Source organism: Carassius gibelio, chromosome B16, assembly GCF_023724105.1.
Source record: "Carassius gibelio isolate Cgi1373 ecotype wild population from Czech Republic chromosome B16, carGib1.2-hapl.c, whole genome shotgun sequence".
Lineage (NCBI taxonomy): Eukaryota > Metazoa > Chordata > Actinopteri > Cypriniformes > Cyprinidae > Carassius > Carassius gibelio.
In genome coordinates, this window is record NC_068411.1 from 6,029,293 (window position 1) to 6,047,880 (window position 18,588).

Here is an 18,588-nt window from a genome sequence, read left to right on the forward strand (position 1 = left end):
TAGAAGCAAATTGGTTGCTGGCCAATGGTATGAATAGGACTGTGTGGGACTTAAAAGTTTGTATTGGTGGGTGTTGGGTAGAGGATCAGGGGATTGTTAGTTGCATGCTAACTTTTTCCAAAAACACCACTGTCTTCACTCTTCAGGTTCTAAGCAGGTAAGTCCAATTTCATGTGCAAAAAAGTGGCAGAATAACTAAGACTGCCATATATATTCTTGACTTCTAACCCTACCAAATCCTGATGCCACATCTTCTCAATTGCAGATGTTTGAGATTGGGAAAGGACTATGGTGATTGAAGGACAATGGCAACCTGCCATTGGTAACCTGCATGCATCAGAATGTGTTGCATCAGAATAGCATATTAATATTTGGTTGAGCAACAAAAGACACCAGGACCTTGTTTGCGAAGTAGCATGGGTAATGTTTGAATCTGCACTGCATCTATCAAATGGAATGGTTTACAGTTGGGATTGGTTTGCTATGTATCATTAGCATTGTGAGTCTTTGCAAAATCTACACTGTGAAAGATATTTGTATTTGAGGACTGGCAGAAGCCAGCCACCAGCTGTTTGCAATGTAGATAGCATGGGTATTTTTCTTCACATTGAATGTCAAAAATGCAGAAACATTGCAGATATTTTTGCCTAGCTGTTCTGGTTGGTGGAGCAATTTGTCTGGTTATTTTTTTATTTAGAATAAATCAAAGAGCATGCTAAACAGTTACAGGGCCATGTGCAGTTAGCATCAAACTAGAGCAGAGGTTTTCAACCCTGCTTCTCGAGATCTCCTGTCCTTTCAAAGTTTATTTCCAACCTGTTTAACTGCACACCTGCCTGGGATTTTAAATTAGTCCTGAACAGCTTGATTAGCTGGCTCAGTGGGTTTGTTAAGGGAGGGAGCTAAACTCTGCAGTCATGGTTGACCCGTAAACAAGAGGGACAAGTGATATTCAGCCATGTCCTAGAATCAGTGCTTCCCAATTCTGGTCCTGGAGAACCAACAACACTGCATATTTTTGATGTCTCTCTTATCTGACACACTCATTTGAGGTCTTGGAGGTCTTTACTAATGAGTTGATGAGTTGAATCAGATGTATATGATTAGGGAGATATTTAAAATGTGCAGTGTTGTGTGTTCTCCAGGACGAGGATTTGGAACCCCTACTTAAAACGCATGAATGCAAATGTGGAAGCATCAGTGTGCATCTAGGCAACCTACCAAATCCCACCATGCAATTTGTACTGTGGATTGCAACTTTTCCTATGACCAACAATCCTCAGAAAGCAGACGTCATTAAAAAGTAATATGCTAGTGTGTTTGGATCATAGCGAAAAAGAAGGGTAGACCTATTATTTCCTGTCAAACTAATTATTGTCTAACAGCATCACCCCATAACAACATAATTATAGGGTGTCATTGGGACTGGCATTTGTTCAGGTTCCTTTGCGAGTTTGGAAGAGAAGATGTGGCATTAGGCTGAGGGCTAAACGGGCATCGATTGTGTATGTTGACTGTCTGCATGTCTCATGATGAATGAGTAATACTACACTGTAGAGAGGCTCCCCTGCCCATGGCTTGTCAGCTCCCAGAAAACTGTGGGATGGCGTGCTTGGTCATGACGTTACCTTGGGTACATGACAGTCAGCCCCAACCAGGTTATATAAGGTCACCCTGACCAAATGGTCCAGGTGATATTTTGAAATGACAGCATTCAACTTCTTCTGAGGATGTTATTTTTTTTTTTTTCAATGTTCTGCCATACTATTTTTGCTTCTTTATAAAAGTGGTTGTGGGCACCAAAGCGCCTTTTCTGCTATTGATTTTGACAATCTTGTTTAAAGGTGAAATGTGTAAAATATGTGACTCTAGATTCACATACAGTTCTCCTGCCCCTTCTACACTGTGCCCGACTATGTGCTTATTTGGATTCCTGTCCAAAACTAACACCAATTATTGAGAAACATGTCAGAATGTTGAGGCACCACAATGTTTGTACTTAAAGTTGTCTCTGAAGGGAAAGGAGAATGTCTTTTAGCATCAAGAAAAATATACACATTGGCATTAACAACTGAATTGCTAGTGTATACAGGGAAAGAGTAATTCTCTCTTTCTTTCTTTCCGTTTCAATAGTTGTTCAGGCTGTCTGGGAGCTAGAGTTATATATCCAAACTCTGAACTTGATTGACAGGTCACTAGAGCATTACCTGTCTGTTGAGGCCTGCTTGGAACTCACGTTTGCAGTTCAATTGCGATTCATGTAACGGCTAATCTTTTCAACAGTCCATTGTGTTTTGCATTGGATTCAATGTGCCAGATCAAAGCTTACAGCTGACTCATAGAACTTGAGAAGAAGAGCCAGTTATTTCCCTGTGCTCTTGTCCTCTGACATCTCATCCTAGTACAACTAGTTATTGTCCCGATTTTCCCCATCAATTAATTTCCTCTGCATGGCCATGCTGACAACTTGATTAAGGGATAACAGAAAATTATACGTAGGTTGTGACATAAAATGGTTCTTCATTTTGGCTTTTACCCACAAGCCAAATGGATTGAAGACTGTAGGGCAATTCAAAGACGGAAGCAAATCATGAGCCCTTTATGATTTAATACAAATCTGAGAGGCTGTAATCTAATTAAACTTGACCACATAAATTCTCCTAAAACATAAATGAATTCCCGCCTTCACTGCGGTTGACTTTGGCGTACTCGGTTAGCATAGATATGTCATCCCAGTTGTCAACAGGCAAGACCTTTCGCTGCAACTAGCTGTTGTGTCTGGACTGGGTTGGATCTGTGCATCTGGGCTGGTCCGCACATTGTGACCACTGCTTTACCCTGACTGCTATCTCTGCTCCTCTCTACTAGGATCTGAGCTCATGCCCAAAGCCCTTTCCACCAGGATAGTAGGAGGCATCTGGTGGTTTTTTACCCTAATCATCATCTCCTCCTACACGGCCAACCTAGCCGCCTTTCTTACCGTGGAGAGAATGGAATCGCCAATCGACTCGGCCGATGACTTGGCCAAGCAGACCAAGATTGAGTATGGAGTGGTGGAGGATGGCGCTACAATGACCTTCTTTAAGGTGAGTTCAGCCTGTCATATTGCTTGTAACACATGTAACTTCAAGTCCTGGAGAGAACTTTTAAAAAAGTACAAAAAGGACCATTGGCCATTGTGTTTTATGGCTCATGGGCTCTTTTGTCTAATTTCTTTTAACTTAAACCAGGTGATTTATATGTTTTTCAGTTAACCAAGAGAGATAATGCACAGTTAGCCAGACACTGTTGCAGAATGGACCACATTAGGATGATGTATAACCGGGATCACCCTGTCAATCAATTTTTGCAATCAGGAGTAGCTAACTCTACATTATCCTTTCCTAATTTGATTTGATTTAACTATATTTTTAATTGAATACAGCTTTACTAATCGAGTCACTAGGAAGGTCAATGACAGGGTTTTATTTTTAATATTGTTTTGCATGTTAAAGACATCTGGTGAGGAGGCATTTAAAGCTCTCATGCCAGTAGGAAGCTGTGGCATGTTGAATTGTGGTGTCACAAGGGTTGTGTGAGTTTGAATCTGGTTTTCTCTATGGAAACACCTGGAAAAAAAAAAACACTAAATATTGAACAATTTTAAGAAAGAAATTAACTGGATAAAAAAATAATAATAATACATATAACACATATTTAGTTTTTTAGTTTTTTTTTTTTTTTTCATAACAATAAAAATTGGTTAAAGCTTCTGGACACGGTGGAAGCAGAAATGAAAACATAAAAAAATGGTTTTATGTTAATTAACTGTCACTAAACATAAAACAAAATTTATTTTATTTGGCAATAAACAAATAAATACAAACGTTAAGATCAGAATGGATAAGTTTGAACTGGAAATGGTAAATGAAATTAAATTCTTAGGGGTCATTATTGACCAGATTAGTTGGAAATATCATATAAACTATATAAAGTCAAAAATATAGAAAACTCTGGCTATCATGTATAAAACAAATACAGTCATGCCCACAAATATTGGCACCCTTGGCAAATATGATCAAAAAAGGCTGTGAAAATTCATCTACATTGTTAATCCTTTAGATTTTTTATTTAAAAAATTCACAAGAATGTATCCTTTCATTGGATAATACGAATTTAAAACGGAGGGGAAATATAATTATGAAATTAATGTTCTCAAATACTCGTTGGACACAATTATTGGCACCCCTAGAAATTCTTATGAGTAAAATATCTCTGAAGTATATTCCCATTCATATTCACAATTTTGAGCACTCCAGCATGATTATAAACATGAAATCATCCAGCTCTGGCTTCCTTTTTCACAGAAATATAAAGAGGAGGGAAAATGAAGCCCAAATTCCCTTAATCCATCCATCACAATGAGAAAAACCAGAGAGAATATTTATGATGTGCAGCAAAAGATATTGTGGCTTCAAAAATCGGTGAAGTGGCTTTAAGAAAAGAACTAGAGCAGTAAACATTCCCATTTCCACCAATAATTGTACAATTCCAGGACAATAATTAAGAATTTCCCACCAACAGAAAATTATACAAAACTGCCTGGAAGAGGACGTGTGTCTATATCATCCTAATGTGTGGTGAGAAGGAGAGTTTATGTAGCTAAAGACTCTCCGAGGATCTGGAGAATTGGAGAATTGCAGAAAATAGTTGAGTCTCTGGTTCAGAAAACCTTTAAAAAAAATTGTCAAACAGAACCTACATCACCACGTGTTTTTTGGGAGGGTTACAAGAAAAATTATCCTAGCTCATTCAAAAACAAACTAAAGCATATTCATTTATCAACCATGATTGGAATTTTAAATGGGACTGGCTTTTATGATCAGATTAAACTAAAAAATGAGCTTTTTAGCAGCAAACACTCAAGATGGGTTTGGTGAACACAGAGAAAAAAAGTACCCCATACTTTGATACATGGCATCATGGATTCTATCAAATACCAACAAATAAAAAAATCAGTAAGTGACTGACTCTGTTAGAACTCTTATAATGGGTCATGTTTGGATCTTCCGACCGTACAATAATCCAAACACAAGCCTCAGAAATAACACAGAAATGGGTCACTGAGCTCAAAACCAAGCTTCTGCTATAGCCATTCCAGTCCTCTGACCTGAACCCTACGAAAAATGAGAGGAGTGATCTGAAGAGGAGAAGCACCAACATGGAGCTGGGAATCTAAAGGTTCTGGACTGATTCTGGATGAAGGAATGGTCTCTGATCTCTTGTGAGGTGTTCTCTAACCTCATCAGGCATTATAGGAAAAAAATTAGAGCTGTTAAACTGGCAAATGGAGGTTTCAAAAAGTATTGAATAAAAGGGTGCCAATAATTGTGTCCAACGAGTATTAGAGAAAAACATTTATTTCATAATGATATTTCCCCCCATTTAAAATTCTTATTATCCAATATAATGATACATTTTTGTGATTTTTTTAAAATAAAAGATCTAAAGGATTAACAACACAGATGAATTTTCACAACCTTATTTGATCATATTTACCAAGGGTGCCAATATTTGTGGGCATGACTGTACATCCTTGATTCTAAATATATTGTACCAGTCTGTAATAGTGCCATACATGACTTGTTGTGTAGAAATCTGGGGAAATACAAATAAAACAATAGTAAAACCAATAGTTAATCTGCAAAAACAATAAGCGTAAGCTTCAGCCGACACCTTTATCAGTCAAAATTTCCTTTCTTTTTTTTTCCTTTTCTTTCCCAATTTGTTGGCTTGTAAATTGTTTATTATTATTTTGGAAGTTGCCCTAAATAAACGAATAAATCAATCAATAACGATGACAGGGTGAAAACGCTATCAGTGTTATATCTTATCAGAATGTCCTCATTTGAAATCTCAGCTCTCAAAGGGGATCTGAAGTATGCAATAAAAAGCTAAATGTTTAAGAATGTAGACTTTATACTTGACCTAATAATTGAGGTTGGGTTTTCAGAGCTTTTTATCGCTGTGGACTGATGGAAGTGACAAAGGTTGAAAGCACTTTATGACTGCACACTGTTTAGAGCCTGTATGCGGGAGATCCACTCTGCATTTCTTTATTCAGTCCCAAAGGGCTGTGAACATGTTCACTGCGACACTAAAATTCCTCTTATTAAGTCAATATTTTTGCTCTGAGATCACAGCATGGAGAGTGTCCCCTCAGTGATTGGCCAGTGTTTGTAACCAGTTCAGTGAAATCCTCGGCCACCTCTGTACCAAAAGAGGAGGGATCTGGTGTCAGTCTTTCCTATCCGCCTCTACTATATCTTGTAAATTTTCAGAGAATCGTTAAGCATATAATGATGATCTGTTATTCATTAAATGCTACTATAATAGACATTTAAACATAATTATAATCTATATTAGTTGTGCTTTGTTTATTTTAAACTTTAGTCAGCAGAAATCAGATTTTACCCTGTTTGCTTCACTGCATAATCCTTGCCTTATTGTGAACAGTTAATGCAGTAGAGTTTATTTATTTATTTATTTATTTTCTCACACACGCTTCTTACTTGTTCTAACCTTTTTGTTCAATCTTTTTTTCATGGTCTACTCAGTTCCCAAAGGACAAAATCAAGTCCCGCTCAACATTTTTGTCTTCATATTCAGTAACATCCAGGTTCAATTTCATAGCATTATTACAAATTATGGAGGTAAAAAGTGTTGCTTTCACTCTGACAAAGCAGACACACACAAGATGTGTAAATATTGAAAGTAAAAGACATGTTATTGCAGATAGCAACACTAGAGAAGATTACTGGAGAGAGAGAGAGAGAAATGTAGCTCTTTCAAAGCATCCTGGCCCTGACAACGCCTGTAATCCATTGCAGTCAGATTTTACAGGAGCAGCAGATGTTCAGAGAGCTGAACACATATGCTCTTTTAGCAGGTGCTGATGTATTGAGTGATTGAGTGGCAGTGTGAGTGATTGACGGTTTGATAAACTGCCTTTATTGATTCTGTATAATGCTCTACAGAGAAACGGTCATGAAACTCAATAGTATCAAGAACTCTGCACTTTAAATTAGATAGGTTCCTTTTATGTTATTTAAATAAAAACATTTAGAATCATATCTAACGTAACTATATATAAACCTATTGCGGCTGAAATAGTTTTGTGTTTGGGGTTTTCGGTTCTTTACATCTCTGCTTTCACAGCTGGCTTCTTCAGCTGCTATTGATTTGCTGTTATTACAAGGCAAATAACTCTAATCTACTTCTGTAGAACTTTGTGTCTCATTCACTAGCTGTGCATATGCACACATTTGTGCTTGAAACCTAAGCATGAACATATTCACTGACAAACCATGTTGCATCAATAAAACACTAAAGTACTAAAATGTATCCTAAAGCTACTAATAAGGGACAACTGAGATCACCAGTATAAGGATGGTTTTATAATCACGTTAAGATTAAATGTTGTACATTCTTAAGAATCTTGCAGTACGTGCTCTCAGGATAGTGCACATCCTTTGAAAGTCTCATATGTTTGGTCAAACACAGTAAAGGATATGGAAATGGTCTGGATGTGTTTTATGCAAATTACTAATCTGTGGGTACTGTATGTGGTCACTCATTTAGAATTCTCCAAATGCATTAAGATTAGAATAGGGCTAAGAACATATTCCAATGCATGCACACGTGTAAAATCTTTGCCTGAATACATGGAAGTATTAATGAATGAGATCATTCTTTCTTGATTTACCATAATATGCACAAAAGCTTTACCCCATTTTTAGTAAGAATACTATCCCAAAGGATATTTACAGTTTGACCAATTTTTATTTATAACACAAAAGTCATAGTGCACACTACAGTTTCTGGGGTCATGGCCTCCCCGATGCCTATATTAAAGGGGGCATCAGATGCAATTTTTAAATCCATATTTAAAAATCCGGCTGTTATGAGATCCCTGTCAAAATGACTTAGTTCTGCCCAGGTCCTTTCCATGATAGTTGATTGACAAGGCCGTCTTACCTTAGACCCGCCCTAATTGAGCTGGGAGCTGTCCGCCATTGTGTCGATGGTGCAGGGGAAGACAAGAATGTCTCAGATTAAGCGATTGAGAGATAGCAAATGTCTTCTGGCCCAGATCCTTTGGCCCAAGTGCTGCAAAAAATGATGTCCCTAAATTGGCCCAGAACTGGATTAAAGACAAGGGCCACACATAGGCCATAACTGGCCCGAATCTCACCCAGTTAATCACCCTTAACTGGGCCAGGCCAAAACAGGTTTTATTATTGGTGCCAATTCTCAGGCTTAAGTAAACCAGAATCCCCATATCTGAGCCACACCTGAGTCTTATACAGTCCAGACCCAACCCAGACAGAAAGCAGTTTTCACCCAGATCCAGCCCACATTTGGCCTGCATGGAATTAACACTGGTCAGATGTGGGCCGGATCTGAGGTAAAGTTTAAGATGGAGGTAAATTTTAAGATTATGAATTTTTGGTAGCACTGTTAATGCATATAAACTCTTGTTTGCTTCTGTGATAATATACACTGAAAATAGAATCTGTAAAAACTATTTTGTATTATATATATATATATATATATATATATATATATATATATATTTTTTTTTTTTTTTTTTTTTTTTTTTACAACATCAGACTTAACAGTGAAATGGTCTGGGAATGCTGTCATGTTAGGCCACTTGTATGGGATTCTTCTGAAGAGTTCAGAATGGTTATTTCAAATTACTGCATTCTCAAGCCCTCAAAACTGTTGTTGGATTTTAGCATCTTATTGTTTTATTGATGAATAAAAAAATAAAAAAAGAGTAATATATTCTGAGGTTTATTGAAATGGCCGCTAGCGAATGTCTGATGAGACACTGGGGAGTTTGAGCTGGATGCCAGCACTAATGGGAGCTCACAGTTATAATCCTTTGATCACTCCGTTATGCACTATGTTCCTCAATATACTTCACCTGTCCTGTAAAAATGATTACTTTTTGGGTAGTCTGTGGGATTTTACTTTGAAACATGCTCGATGAGAGTTATTATGCTGCGTAAATGTTTGAGAAACACACTCCAGCAAGCTTAATGTGTGTTCTTTTATCTGGCAGTGACATCCCTGAGGGGGCGATAGAGTTTACTTTAAGTATCTGTCATTAAAACCAGATTATACAGGTTTGCTATAAACATGTCAACCAGTTAGCTAACTTTAACTAAATTACATAGCAAGAGTCTTTTCCAACGTGAAAGAGAAACTGTCCATTAAAAAGAGTTTGCTAATTCTGACAATACTGAATACATTGACAATGAAATCCAGCTTGTTTGTACAGTAAGCTTATGTACGACCAATGACTTGTGCATACACTATATGGTCAAGAGTGTTGAGATGCCCCCCTCTTTAGAACAGAAAAAGGCACTCCAAAACTGTGGCAACAAAGATGGAAACATAATTCATGAATTTAAAAATGTTATTTCCATCTATATTTATATCTATATATAAGCGTCTGACTTCACTCATATGTATAATCATTGGTGTTTGTCAGACACGTGCACAGGTAGGTCTCATAAATAAATCTGTGGTATTAATCAGCCTTTACCTCTATCTGTTTTACAAATATTTAGCCAATGAAACATTAAATAGAGCTTGTAACTAAAATCTTGTTGTATCCGCTCAAACTGTCAGTAAAACCTCATAACTCCACCCACTCTATCTCGATTGAATCAGAGCCAGAATGAACTGAAGTTCCACAGCAGCAGTGTTGCCAAGTGTGCAGATTTAAGGAACCTCAACAACATGATATTTAACTTCTGGAATGTGAATTTACAAGGGGAACCCTGCCAAAAATGTGTATATTTACCACCATGAACGCAATTTTTAATGGGGGACTCAGAGATGGAAACGCGATTGGGCTATTTTTTTGTAACAATTGGGCAGGTTTTGTTGTGAAAACCTGGCAACCCTGGCCTGCACAGCAGCTGAACAAAGTCTTGCAGCAGTTAAAAATCTTGATTTTTGAACAAATATAGCATGTTATTTACGTAAGAAGCACTATGTCTATAAAGGCTGATATTTCAGGTATTTGAGGTCTGAGACAGGTGGGACGGAGAAAGGGGGCTAGCATTTGCCTTAGTCATAGCCAATAGACCGCACTTAAATAGCCTGTGCATACAGACAGCAGCCTAGCAATTCAAAAACCCCGAAACTGCATTTGAGTGATCATAATCACCTAGGTAAAATATATTTTCTTCTTTGATTTATGATTGCTAATACACTTAATTTGTTAACATTTAATCATATTATATGGTGGTCGCATAGTCAATCCATGTTTACGCTAATGTGTTTTAACAAGTATAAACGCAGTAAAACATTTTTTATTTTTACTACAGTAATGTTGTAGTAACTAAAAAAAAAAAAAAAAAAAAGCTTAATCTTTATGGGCCCTATTTTAACGATCTGAAAAAGATCTGTGTCAAAGCGCGAAGCGCAAGTAACTTTGTGGACGGGTCTCGGCGCTGTTGCTATTTTCCAGGCGGGATAAATGGCTCTTGCGCCCGGCGCAAATCTAAAATGGGTTGGTCTGAAGTAGCTTCATTATTCATAGGTGTGGTTTGGGCGTAACATGAAATAAACCAATCAGAACTTCATCCAACATTCCCTTTAAAAGCAGGTGCGCAAGTTCCATTATGGATTGCTATTATTATGGCGTATTTACCAGGCGCACGCCAGGAGCGGTTCACAGCCGAGGAGACTGATGTTCTTGTAAGAGCAGTGAAAGACAGAGAAGTTGTGTTGTATGGGGATGGGAGAAACCCACCCAAAATAGCGTCGGTTAAACAGGCGTGGGAGGAAATAGCCACAATTTGTCAGATGTACTTATATACACATATGTCTTGCCACTATTTGGCCAACAGGTCTGATCCTTAATTACTACAATTAGCCTGAATAATTTGTAAGCTAGATTTATGCCTATTTTTTCACATCTTCGTGGCACACCACAATGATTTCCGTCATCTCACGTGTTAATATTTTTTTTTTTATTTTTTTTTTTTAGTAACAATTTATGATTTGCAAAAATAACTGTTGCATCTGTGTAGATTACATGAGCAAAGTGTATGCACGTTGTGCACGCTATACATTATGGTCAAGCATGCGCCCTTAAAATAGCATAATGAACAACGCGCAACGCGCCACTGACTTTAGACTAGGTTTTTTCTGGTCAGTGGCGCAATTGTTTAATGGAACAGCAAAATAGCACCAGGGATTGTTTGCACCGGAACACGCCTCCTTTTTTGCGCCGAACCGCCAAGGGAGCGCAAGTTCATTCACTAGTTTAGCGACGTGCTTCTGTGGAGGGAAAAGCGCGCTTTGCACGGGTGCAAAATAGGAATGACACATGCGTTGGTGTACAAAGTCAATTGCGCTGGGTGCAAGATAGGGCCCTATATTTTTCATGCAGATTTTTATTTTATTTTATTGCTAGTAAAATTTCAAGATGAATATATATATATATATATATATATATATATATATATATATATATATATATATATATATATGTATATGTGGCCGAAGCAATTTAGATTTTCTTGATTGCCCATGCATACGTTTTTAGTGTGTATCAAATGTATTACATCTTGCTTTAGAGGAACGTTTATTAGTTATTCTCCCAGCCGTTATCGTATTGCAATGTATTCTAAGAATATTTTTTGGCAGCCGCATTTAATATTTTTGATCAGTTTAGGCCTTTTTGATATTTCAAATAACCAGCTTTACAGGGTAAACAAATACAACTTTTGATTTTAGTAATGTGTCATTAAATGTTGATACTATATCATAGTAGTAGAGATTATGGCCATTTTAGGCGGCCTCCATCTGGAAGCCAAGCGCTCCCCGTGCTGAACATACTGCCCTAAGGCTGACACATTAAATTATAGAATAATCTAACCCATGAAAGCAGGTGGAGAACACAGCAGACACGTACTGGCCAGATATAGTCCTCCCCTTCTCTGGAGGTTTGCTTTCTTTGTCCTTCTCTGCTCTGAGGCATCTTATTATCTGTCACGTCTAGTATGCCACATTCTATGCTTCAAAAGATATTATGATCAAAAAGAGGAGCAGGCTCACTGGGAAAGCAGCCCGACCTCTCTCTCGCTCTCTCTTTTCCTCTCTCTTATCCTTCAGTATCAAAACAACCTTTCACACAGAAGAGCACACCTTTTGCTCGCTTTCTAGGCTGCTGTTCCTCAGTCACATCTGTCTCTCTGTAAGAGTCGGGAAGAAACTGTTTGCTGACCGTCTCTGCTGCTTTCATCGTCATTTTCATTTGTAGAGAATGTTTTTGTGGAACGTGAGGCCAGTTCCCCATTTCAAAACCCTCACCAGCAGATTCTCATATTTCCTCTGCAATATCGGTCTTATCAGTCCTCAGTGAGTTTTTCTGTTCTTGGGGTCCTATGAGGAGGACCCCTGGACCTTTGAGATGAGCTAGTCGGAGGAAGTGAATCACAGCTCCTGATGGAATCGGAGCAGCAGTTAAAGAGAGCAGCCCCACCTGTGGAGAGATGCAATGATGTTTGTAGACCCTTGTGATTTAACCCTTCCAAGCACATCTCAAATCACTGTTCATTCTGTGCTGGAAGTTTCAGCTGAAATCGTTTGGAATAAAATGGCTGAATCCTTTTTCTTACTAGAACAAATTTAAAAAACACAAAAATGACACTGTTTTGTCTTGTCAATTTTTTTATTTTTTTTTATTGAAGTGACAGTAGTTGATACTAAGTGGCGATTTTTTTTTTACAAAAAAAAAAAAAAAAAATATATATATATATATATATATATATATATATATATATATATATTCATTTTTTAAATAAAGGAACATCTGGTATTACAATAAGGAGTACATTTTTAATAATTATACTATTGTTTATAGTATGGCAACAATGAATGTCTGTGAATAAATATTGAATGTAATTTTGCAAGTGTGTAGAAGTGTTGTTATAGTACTAAAAAATGTCAGTATTCGTTACCAACACAAGTGAAAATCCACCATTCTCAAATTGTTGCTATACTTTCATTTAATCCAAACTTTGAACATATGTCTCAAACACTTGTTGAAAGCCCTCCTTCTGAATTATGAAATGTTTCAGTTAGCTGACCCAATGCATTGTGGTTTTGTGAACCACTTAAAATGTGTTCTGGAAATGACCCACCCCATACCATAACCATGAGTTTCATCTGCTCAGCTGTAAATAATAATGATGGTATCAATTTTGCCATACCAATTTGAGCACGATTCAGAACCATGAGAATGTTTACTACCTAAAAAAAAACACAGATTTTACAGGAATTTTCAGTTTGTGTGCCTGTGTTTTCATGTGTCTTAATGTGCATTATTAAGTACTAATAAACAGCCACTATGGTAGTAAAGTGAAAGTGTTACTACTGTACATACAGTAGGAGGACTGCATTATTAGTATTCTGCTCAGAGATTTCCAGATCTTCATCAATCTCTGTTGTTCTGTCCTTTGACATCCGAGTGCTCAGATCAGGCAGTGCGCTGGAGTTTTCCAAAATCTGCACTTTCATGAAATCTTTTTGCTAGAATCAATTAACATTTCAATTCTTTTTTGATCACACTTTATTTTAGGGTCCAATTCACACTATTAACTAACCATTAACTATAACTTTTGCCTCAATTAACTCCATATTTGATGCTTACTCATAGTTTATAAGGTAGTTGTTAAGTTTAGGGAATTGGGTAGGATTGTGGATGTCATGCATTATATGTACTTTATAAGCACTAATAAACAGCCAATATGTTAATAATACAAATGCTAATAAGCAACTAGTTATCAGTGTGAATTGGACCCTATACTAAAGTGTTACCTTTTTTTTTTTTATGTGGTGGCTAGTGTATATACATAGACAAGGCACATCTGATATTTCAAAAAGATGCAGTTATTTGTTAAGTATTTATATGAGGCCTAATCAAAGGCATTTTGACGAGTCTAACAATAGAGACCCAAGAGTATTTGTGCCATTACGCACACACACAAACATGCATACATAATCAACCTCCCTTCCCTCTGAATGCTCCTTTCCTTGTGCACATTACATCTCTGTGGTTCTTTCTCACAGCACAAGCTACTAGTCTGCTTTTTGTAAAATGAAAAGTAAGCAGCTTTTTTTAAATATCTTTACATTTTGGTCTGTGTGAGAGATGTATTCTGTTAAACTGCCGCACTGTCGCCTTCCTACGTGTGTCATTATAATGAGAATGTGAATTAAAATGGACAGCCACCTGCCTGCTGCAGTTTCCAGCATCATTATCAGTGGCTGAGCTATGGGTAAGGCCATGAGATGTTTGCTTTGGACTGATCTCATTCATTGCACTCGGCCTCTCTGTGGAATATCTCACATAGAAAAAAAAAAAGATGAGCAATCTACACAGCACTGTGTGCTGGAGAACTCAAAGCTTTAGTGAGGATATTTACAGTAAGATGGTCTTATAATTTTTGCTAGATTTATGGCTCAATACATTGTTTACAGCACAGAAATATATAATATATGAAAAATAGTATTAGCAAAATGAATGTTTCACAACTGCACACTGTAAAAAAAATATGAAGTGTCATGTAGGGAATTCTAGGAGTGTCAATTATTTTTTTCCCCTGTAAATTATACTATGACTTTTCCTTTTTCGCTTACCAAAACCATATTTTTAACAGTATTTTACTGTAAAATTACATTAAATGTAATTACATTTATTCATCGTATATAGTATGGAAACTTACTGTTAACCAATTAACAGGTTTTTACTGTAGCATTTTTTTTTTACAGTCTTTTACTGTTAAAATCACATTTATTTATTTATTTTTTTAAAGTGCAATTAATTAAACAATTGTTTAGTTAATGTATTTTACACATTTATTTAATTGACTGTTCCTTCTGTGATTTTTAAGTGCTGGTAATGACAGTTATTTGAATTGATTTGTGTGCAAAATATAGTTTATAATTTGGAATGTCAACAAAAATGTATGTTCATGGTGGAATATAATTATTATTGAAGCTAAACATATACAGAAAAACTCCAGGCCAGTAGTGAAAACATTTGTACACATGATTATATCAATAAGTTGTGAGAAAATAAATAATTATTGAAAAATGACATTGAGATCACAATTTTGATGCAGTTTTTTTGCAGTTGGAATGATTCCATTAACGTTCTACAAAAATTTGATTTTTCCCGATTGCATTACTTTATAACAGAATGACACATTAATAAATATGTAATAATTGCAATTTGATTAAACACGTTTAATACCTTTGTCTTATTTAATGCATTTAACAGGTTTATTTAATTTGACTATTTCTTGACTGATTTTTAAATATAAAGTTACTTGAATTGATTTCTGTATAAAGTATATGTTCAAATCAGAACATCAATGGTAATTGATGGAATTTCCATGTTATAACAATGTAATAACACACTATTTAATATGGAAAAAATGCAAATGCATTTAAATATATTTATGCTACTCCTCCAGCATAAAAAAACTATGAGAACTGCATTGTATTTCAGCTCAAATACGCCCCCCTAAAGCGTCCTAGACTTTTGTTTTAGTATGACACTTTATGTAGTAGTACTTCACCATCACATATGATAAGTGGAGTTTAAACACTGATTAAATGTGTTTTACACAACATTAAAGTTTATTAAGAAATAATGGGCCATTTCACTTTAATGTAAGCTCGTACTGCTTAACATTCAGCTCTGGATACTCTAGGACTGAATTCTTAGGCAGAGATGTGGACACATTTAGACATCAATTAAGATCCTTATCTGTCCTTTTAGAGTGCTTCATTTTAATATTAATGTGATGGTTTGAAGTTGTTCTATGGCAGTTTAAGCCTCAACTGCATGAAGTAAAGGATAGTTAACATGGGTTCAGCATACTGTTTAATTGTCTGGGAATTTGAACCGCAAGTCATTTTTTAAGCACCACCACTGTCCCAGCCAACAAAGTGGTCCAGTGATGAGGAATATTTTTATGCCAACCCAGAAATTCACCCTGGTTCCCTCAACCAATACCCAATATGATTTGCCCATTGGATTTTGGATTATTGCAGAAAATAAGACAAACTAAGTGAGTCTTTTTTCTTTTCTTTTTTTTTTTTTTTTTTTTTTTTAGAATCTTCACAAATGAACACAACTTGAGTTAAACTTGTAAGCTATAAATGAACTACACAGTCACATGACTTTATCATCATCAACAATTACCTTTTGAACTATCTTTCAGTCTTTATTTAAAGGGATATTCCACCCCAAAATGTAAATTTTGCCATTAATCACTTACCCCCATTTTGTTGCAAACCTGAAAAAGCTTCATTTGTCTTCGGAACACAATTTAAGATATTTTGGAGGAAAACCTTGAGGTTGACTGTCCCATAGACCGCCAAGTAAGTTACACTGCCAAAGTCCAGAAAAGTTTGAAAGACCGTCAGAATAGTCCATCTGTTATCAGTATCAGCGAATAAAACAAAAGCAATGACTTTATTCAACAAATCCTTTGTCAACTGTCTCCTGTCAACCGTATTTCAAGGAATTGTTGAAAAAAGTTATTTTTGTTTCATTCATGTACAAAAAGTATTATTGTCACTTCATATCGTTGCGGTTGACATTCTGATGATGCTTTTAATACTTTTCAGGACCTTGACAGTGTAACTTCCTTGGAGTCTATGGGACAGTCATAAGCCTCCCGGTTTTCATCCAAAATATCTTAAATTGTGTTCTGAAGATGAGCAAAGCTTTTACAGTTTTGGAACGACATGGGGCTAAATGATTAATGACAAAATTTTGATTTTGGGGTGGAGTACCCCTTTAACAGACATTTTTAGACACTTGTTAGCAATGGCCTCTTTCAAGATAATTAAAAGCTTTACACAATCTCATGGTGTTATCTTATATAATTTAGTGAAATAATAAAATATCTTGATCATGTCTTCACTACAGATCTTATTTCAGCATTTACCAAAAACCTGTTAGAAAAACCCATTGACTTTGGAACGATGGAACCAGAAGTGCTAAAAAGCTCATTTGTTTCCAGGTTTTGGCCTACATAAATATGTCATCCCTGCAATACTATCTAGGCAGAATGGAAAATAAAATGTCCACACAGGAGCCAACAACAGGCTCATATGTTTATTTCTTCACTTCCATTACATCAAGAATGTGTGTTTTGTTGTATGTTTCTCAGTAAAAGCTGATAGGTGTTCCTTTACAGTCAAAAAAGCTGGTTGAATATTTTCAATCTGGAACATGTCCTTCTTTTATTTAAAAAAGCATATTACTTCCAAAATAGCATCTATTTATCAGAAGCAACCAATTTTTTCTACCATTTTTATCAAAGTCATAACAGATCATTAATTTGTTCCAATTTCATTCTCTTGTCATCTGTAAGAATAACAGCAACAGAGGAGGATGCTTCGCGTCTGATTGTAGTGTGCAGTAAATTAATCAAAGCCTCAGAACAGATTGAGAACCAAGAGCAGATTAAAGTTGTGCAATCTGTGAACACTTCAGCATGATCAAATTCTTCGACAAATCACTTCTAATCAATCCACACAATCAACCAAAATACACAGATAGCATCACAGGAAGAATGGCATGAAAATGAGAGAGAAATACTAGAGAAGTGACACAGAGGGACTTTCCTCACCTCACATTTAAAGAATTGTGGGGTTTGATCGGTATCAAGAAGCAATTTTATTGCATATGGTCCAATGGTAAGCTCTGCTCCAAAACCTAGTGGACTGCCTTCACAAAAATCTATGTATAAGTTGAATATTACAATACACCAATGATAAGAAATATGCATTTGGTTATTTATTCCTTGAGATTTTCATTTCCATCTCTTTCTTTCTGTCTACCTGTATATATCTCAGCCCCCATGGTTTTGCTTCATCAGCAGGTATAGTCTACATGTGCAATCGGCTGATTTGTCAAGGGTAACCCCAGAAGATTCTGATAGGCACTTGGCAAATCACCCAGTTGATCTAAAATATCGACTGGCCACAGAAAGTCATTACACACAATAATGGCAGGCAGGACCTTGAGTATGTGACTTAATTAGGTTTCAAATGCCAGCAGATGTGTTCTCAGATGCACAAAAAGACCTGAGTTTAAAATGGTTGAAGATTCTTTGTAATTGACAACAGTTTCTTTAGCTACTAACCTTAATATCTAAGTTGATTAGGGGGTTTATTTGTAGTTCTGCTGGAATAAGATGGTATTATTTTGTATGCTGAATTTTGCATGCTGTCGGTACACATTTCAGTTTTGGAGATTAGTCAGGATTAGTCATAAACAGATTTGTGCGCTTCTGCCACAATTTGTGCCGTAGTAATCATGTAAAAGGGGCAAAAATATGACATTTTTCTCAAAAAGATTATTTTGAAAAATACCTGCATATGCTTTGCGTACCCAGCAAGAGAGCAATGTGAGCGAGAAAAGCTGGTCTGTGGGTGGTTTATTGATAATTCAATGTGATCTCATTAAAATTTCAGGCATACGACTTTAGAGACAAA

General features: G+C 36.3%; 1 protein-coding gene across 1 annotated transcript in view; it reads left to right on the forward strand.

The window, feature by feature from the left end:
* LOC127974662 (glutamate receptor ionotropic, kainate 2) overlaps positions 1–18,588 on the forward strand; it is a 192,828-nt gene that overhangs the window by 152,246 nt on the left and 21,994 nt on the right. Inside the window, exon 14 of the mRNA XM_052578097.1 lies at positions 2,869–3,086. Within this exon, the coding sequence (XP_052434057.1) occupies positions 2,869–3,086 (218 nt within the window). The remainder of the gene's footprint in view (positions 1–2,868; positions 3,087–18,588) is intronic.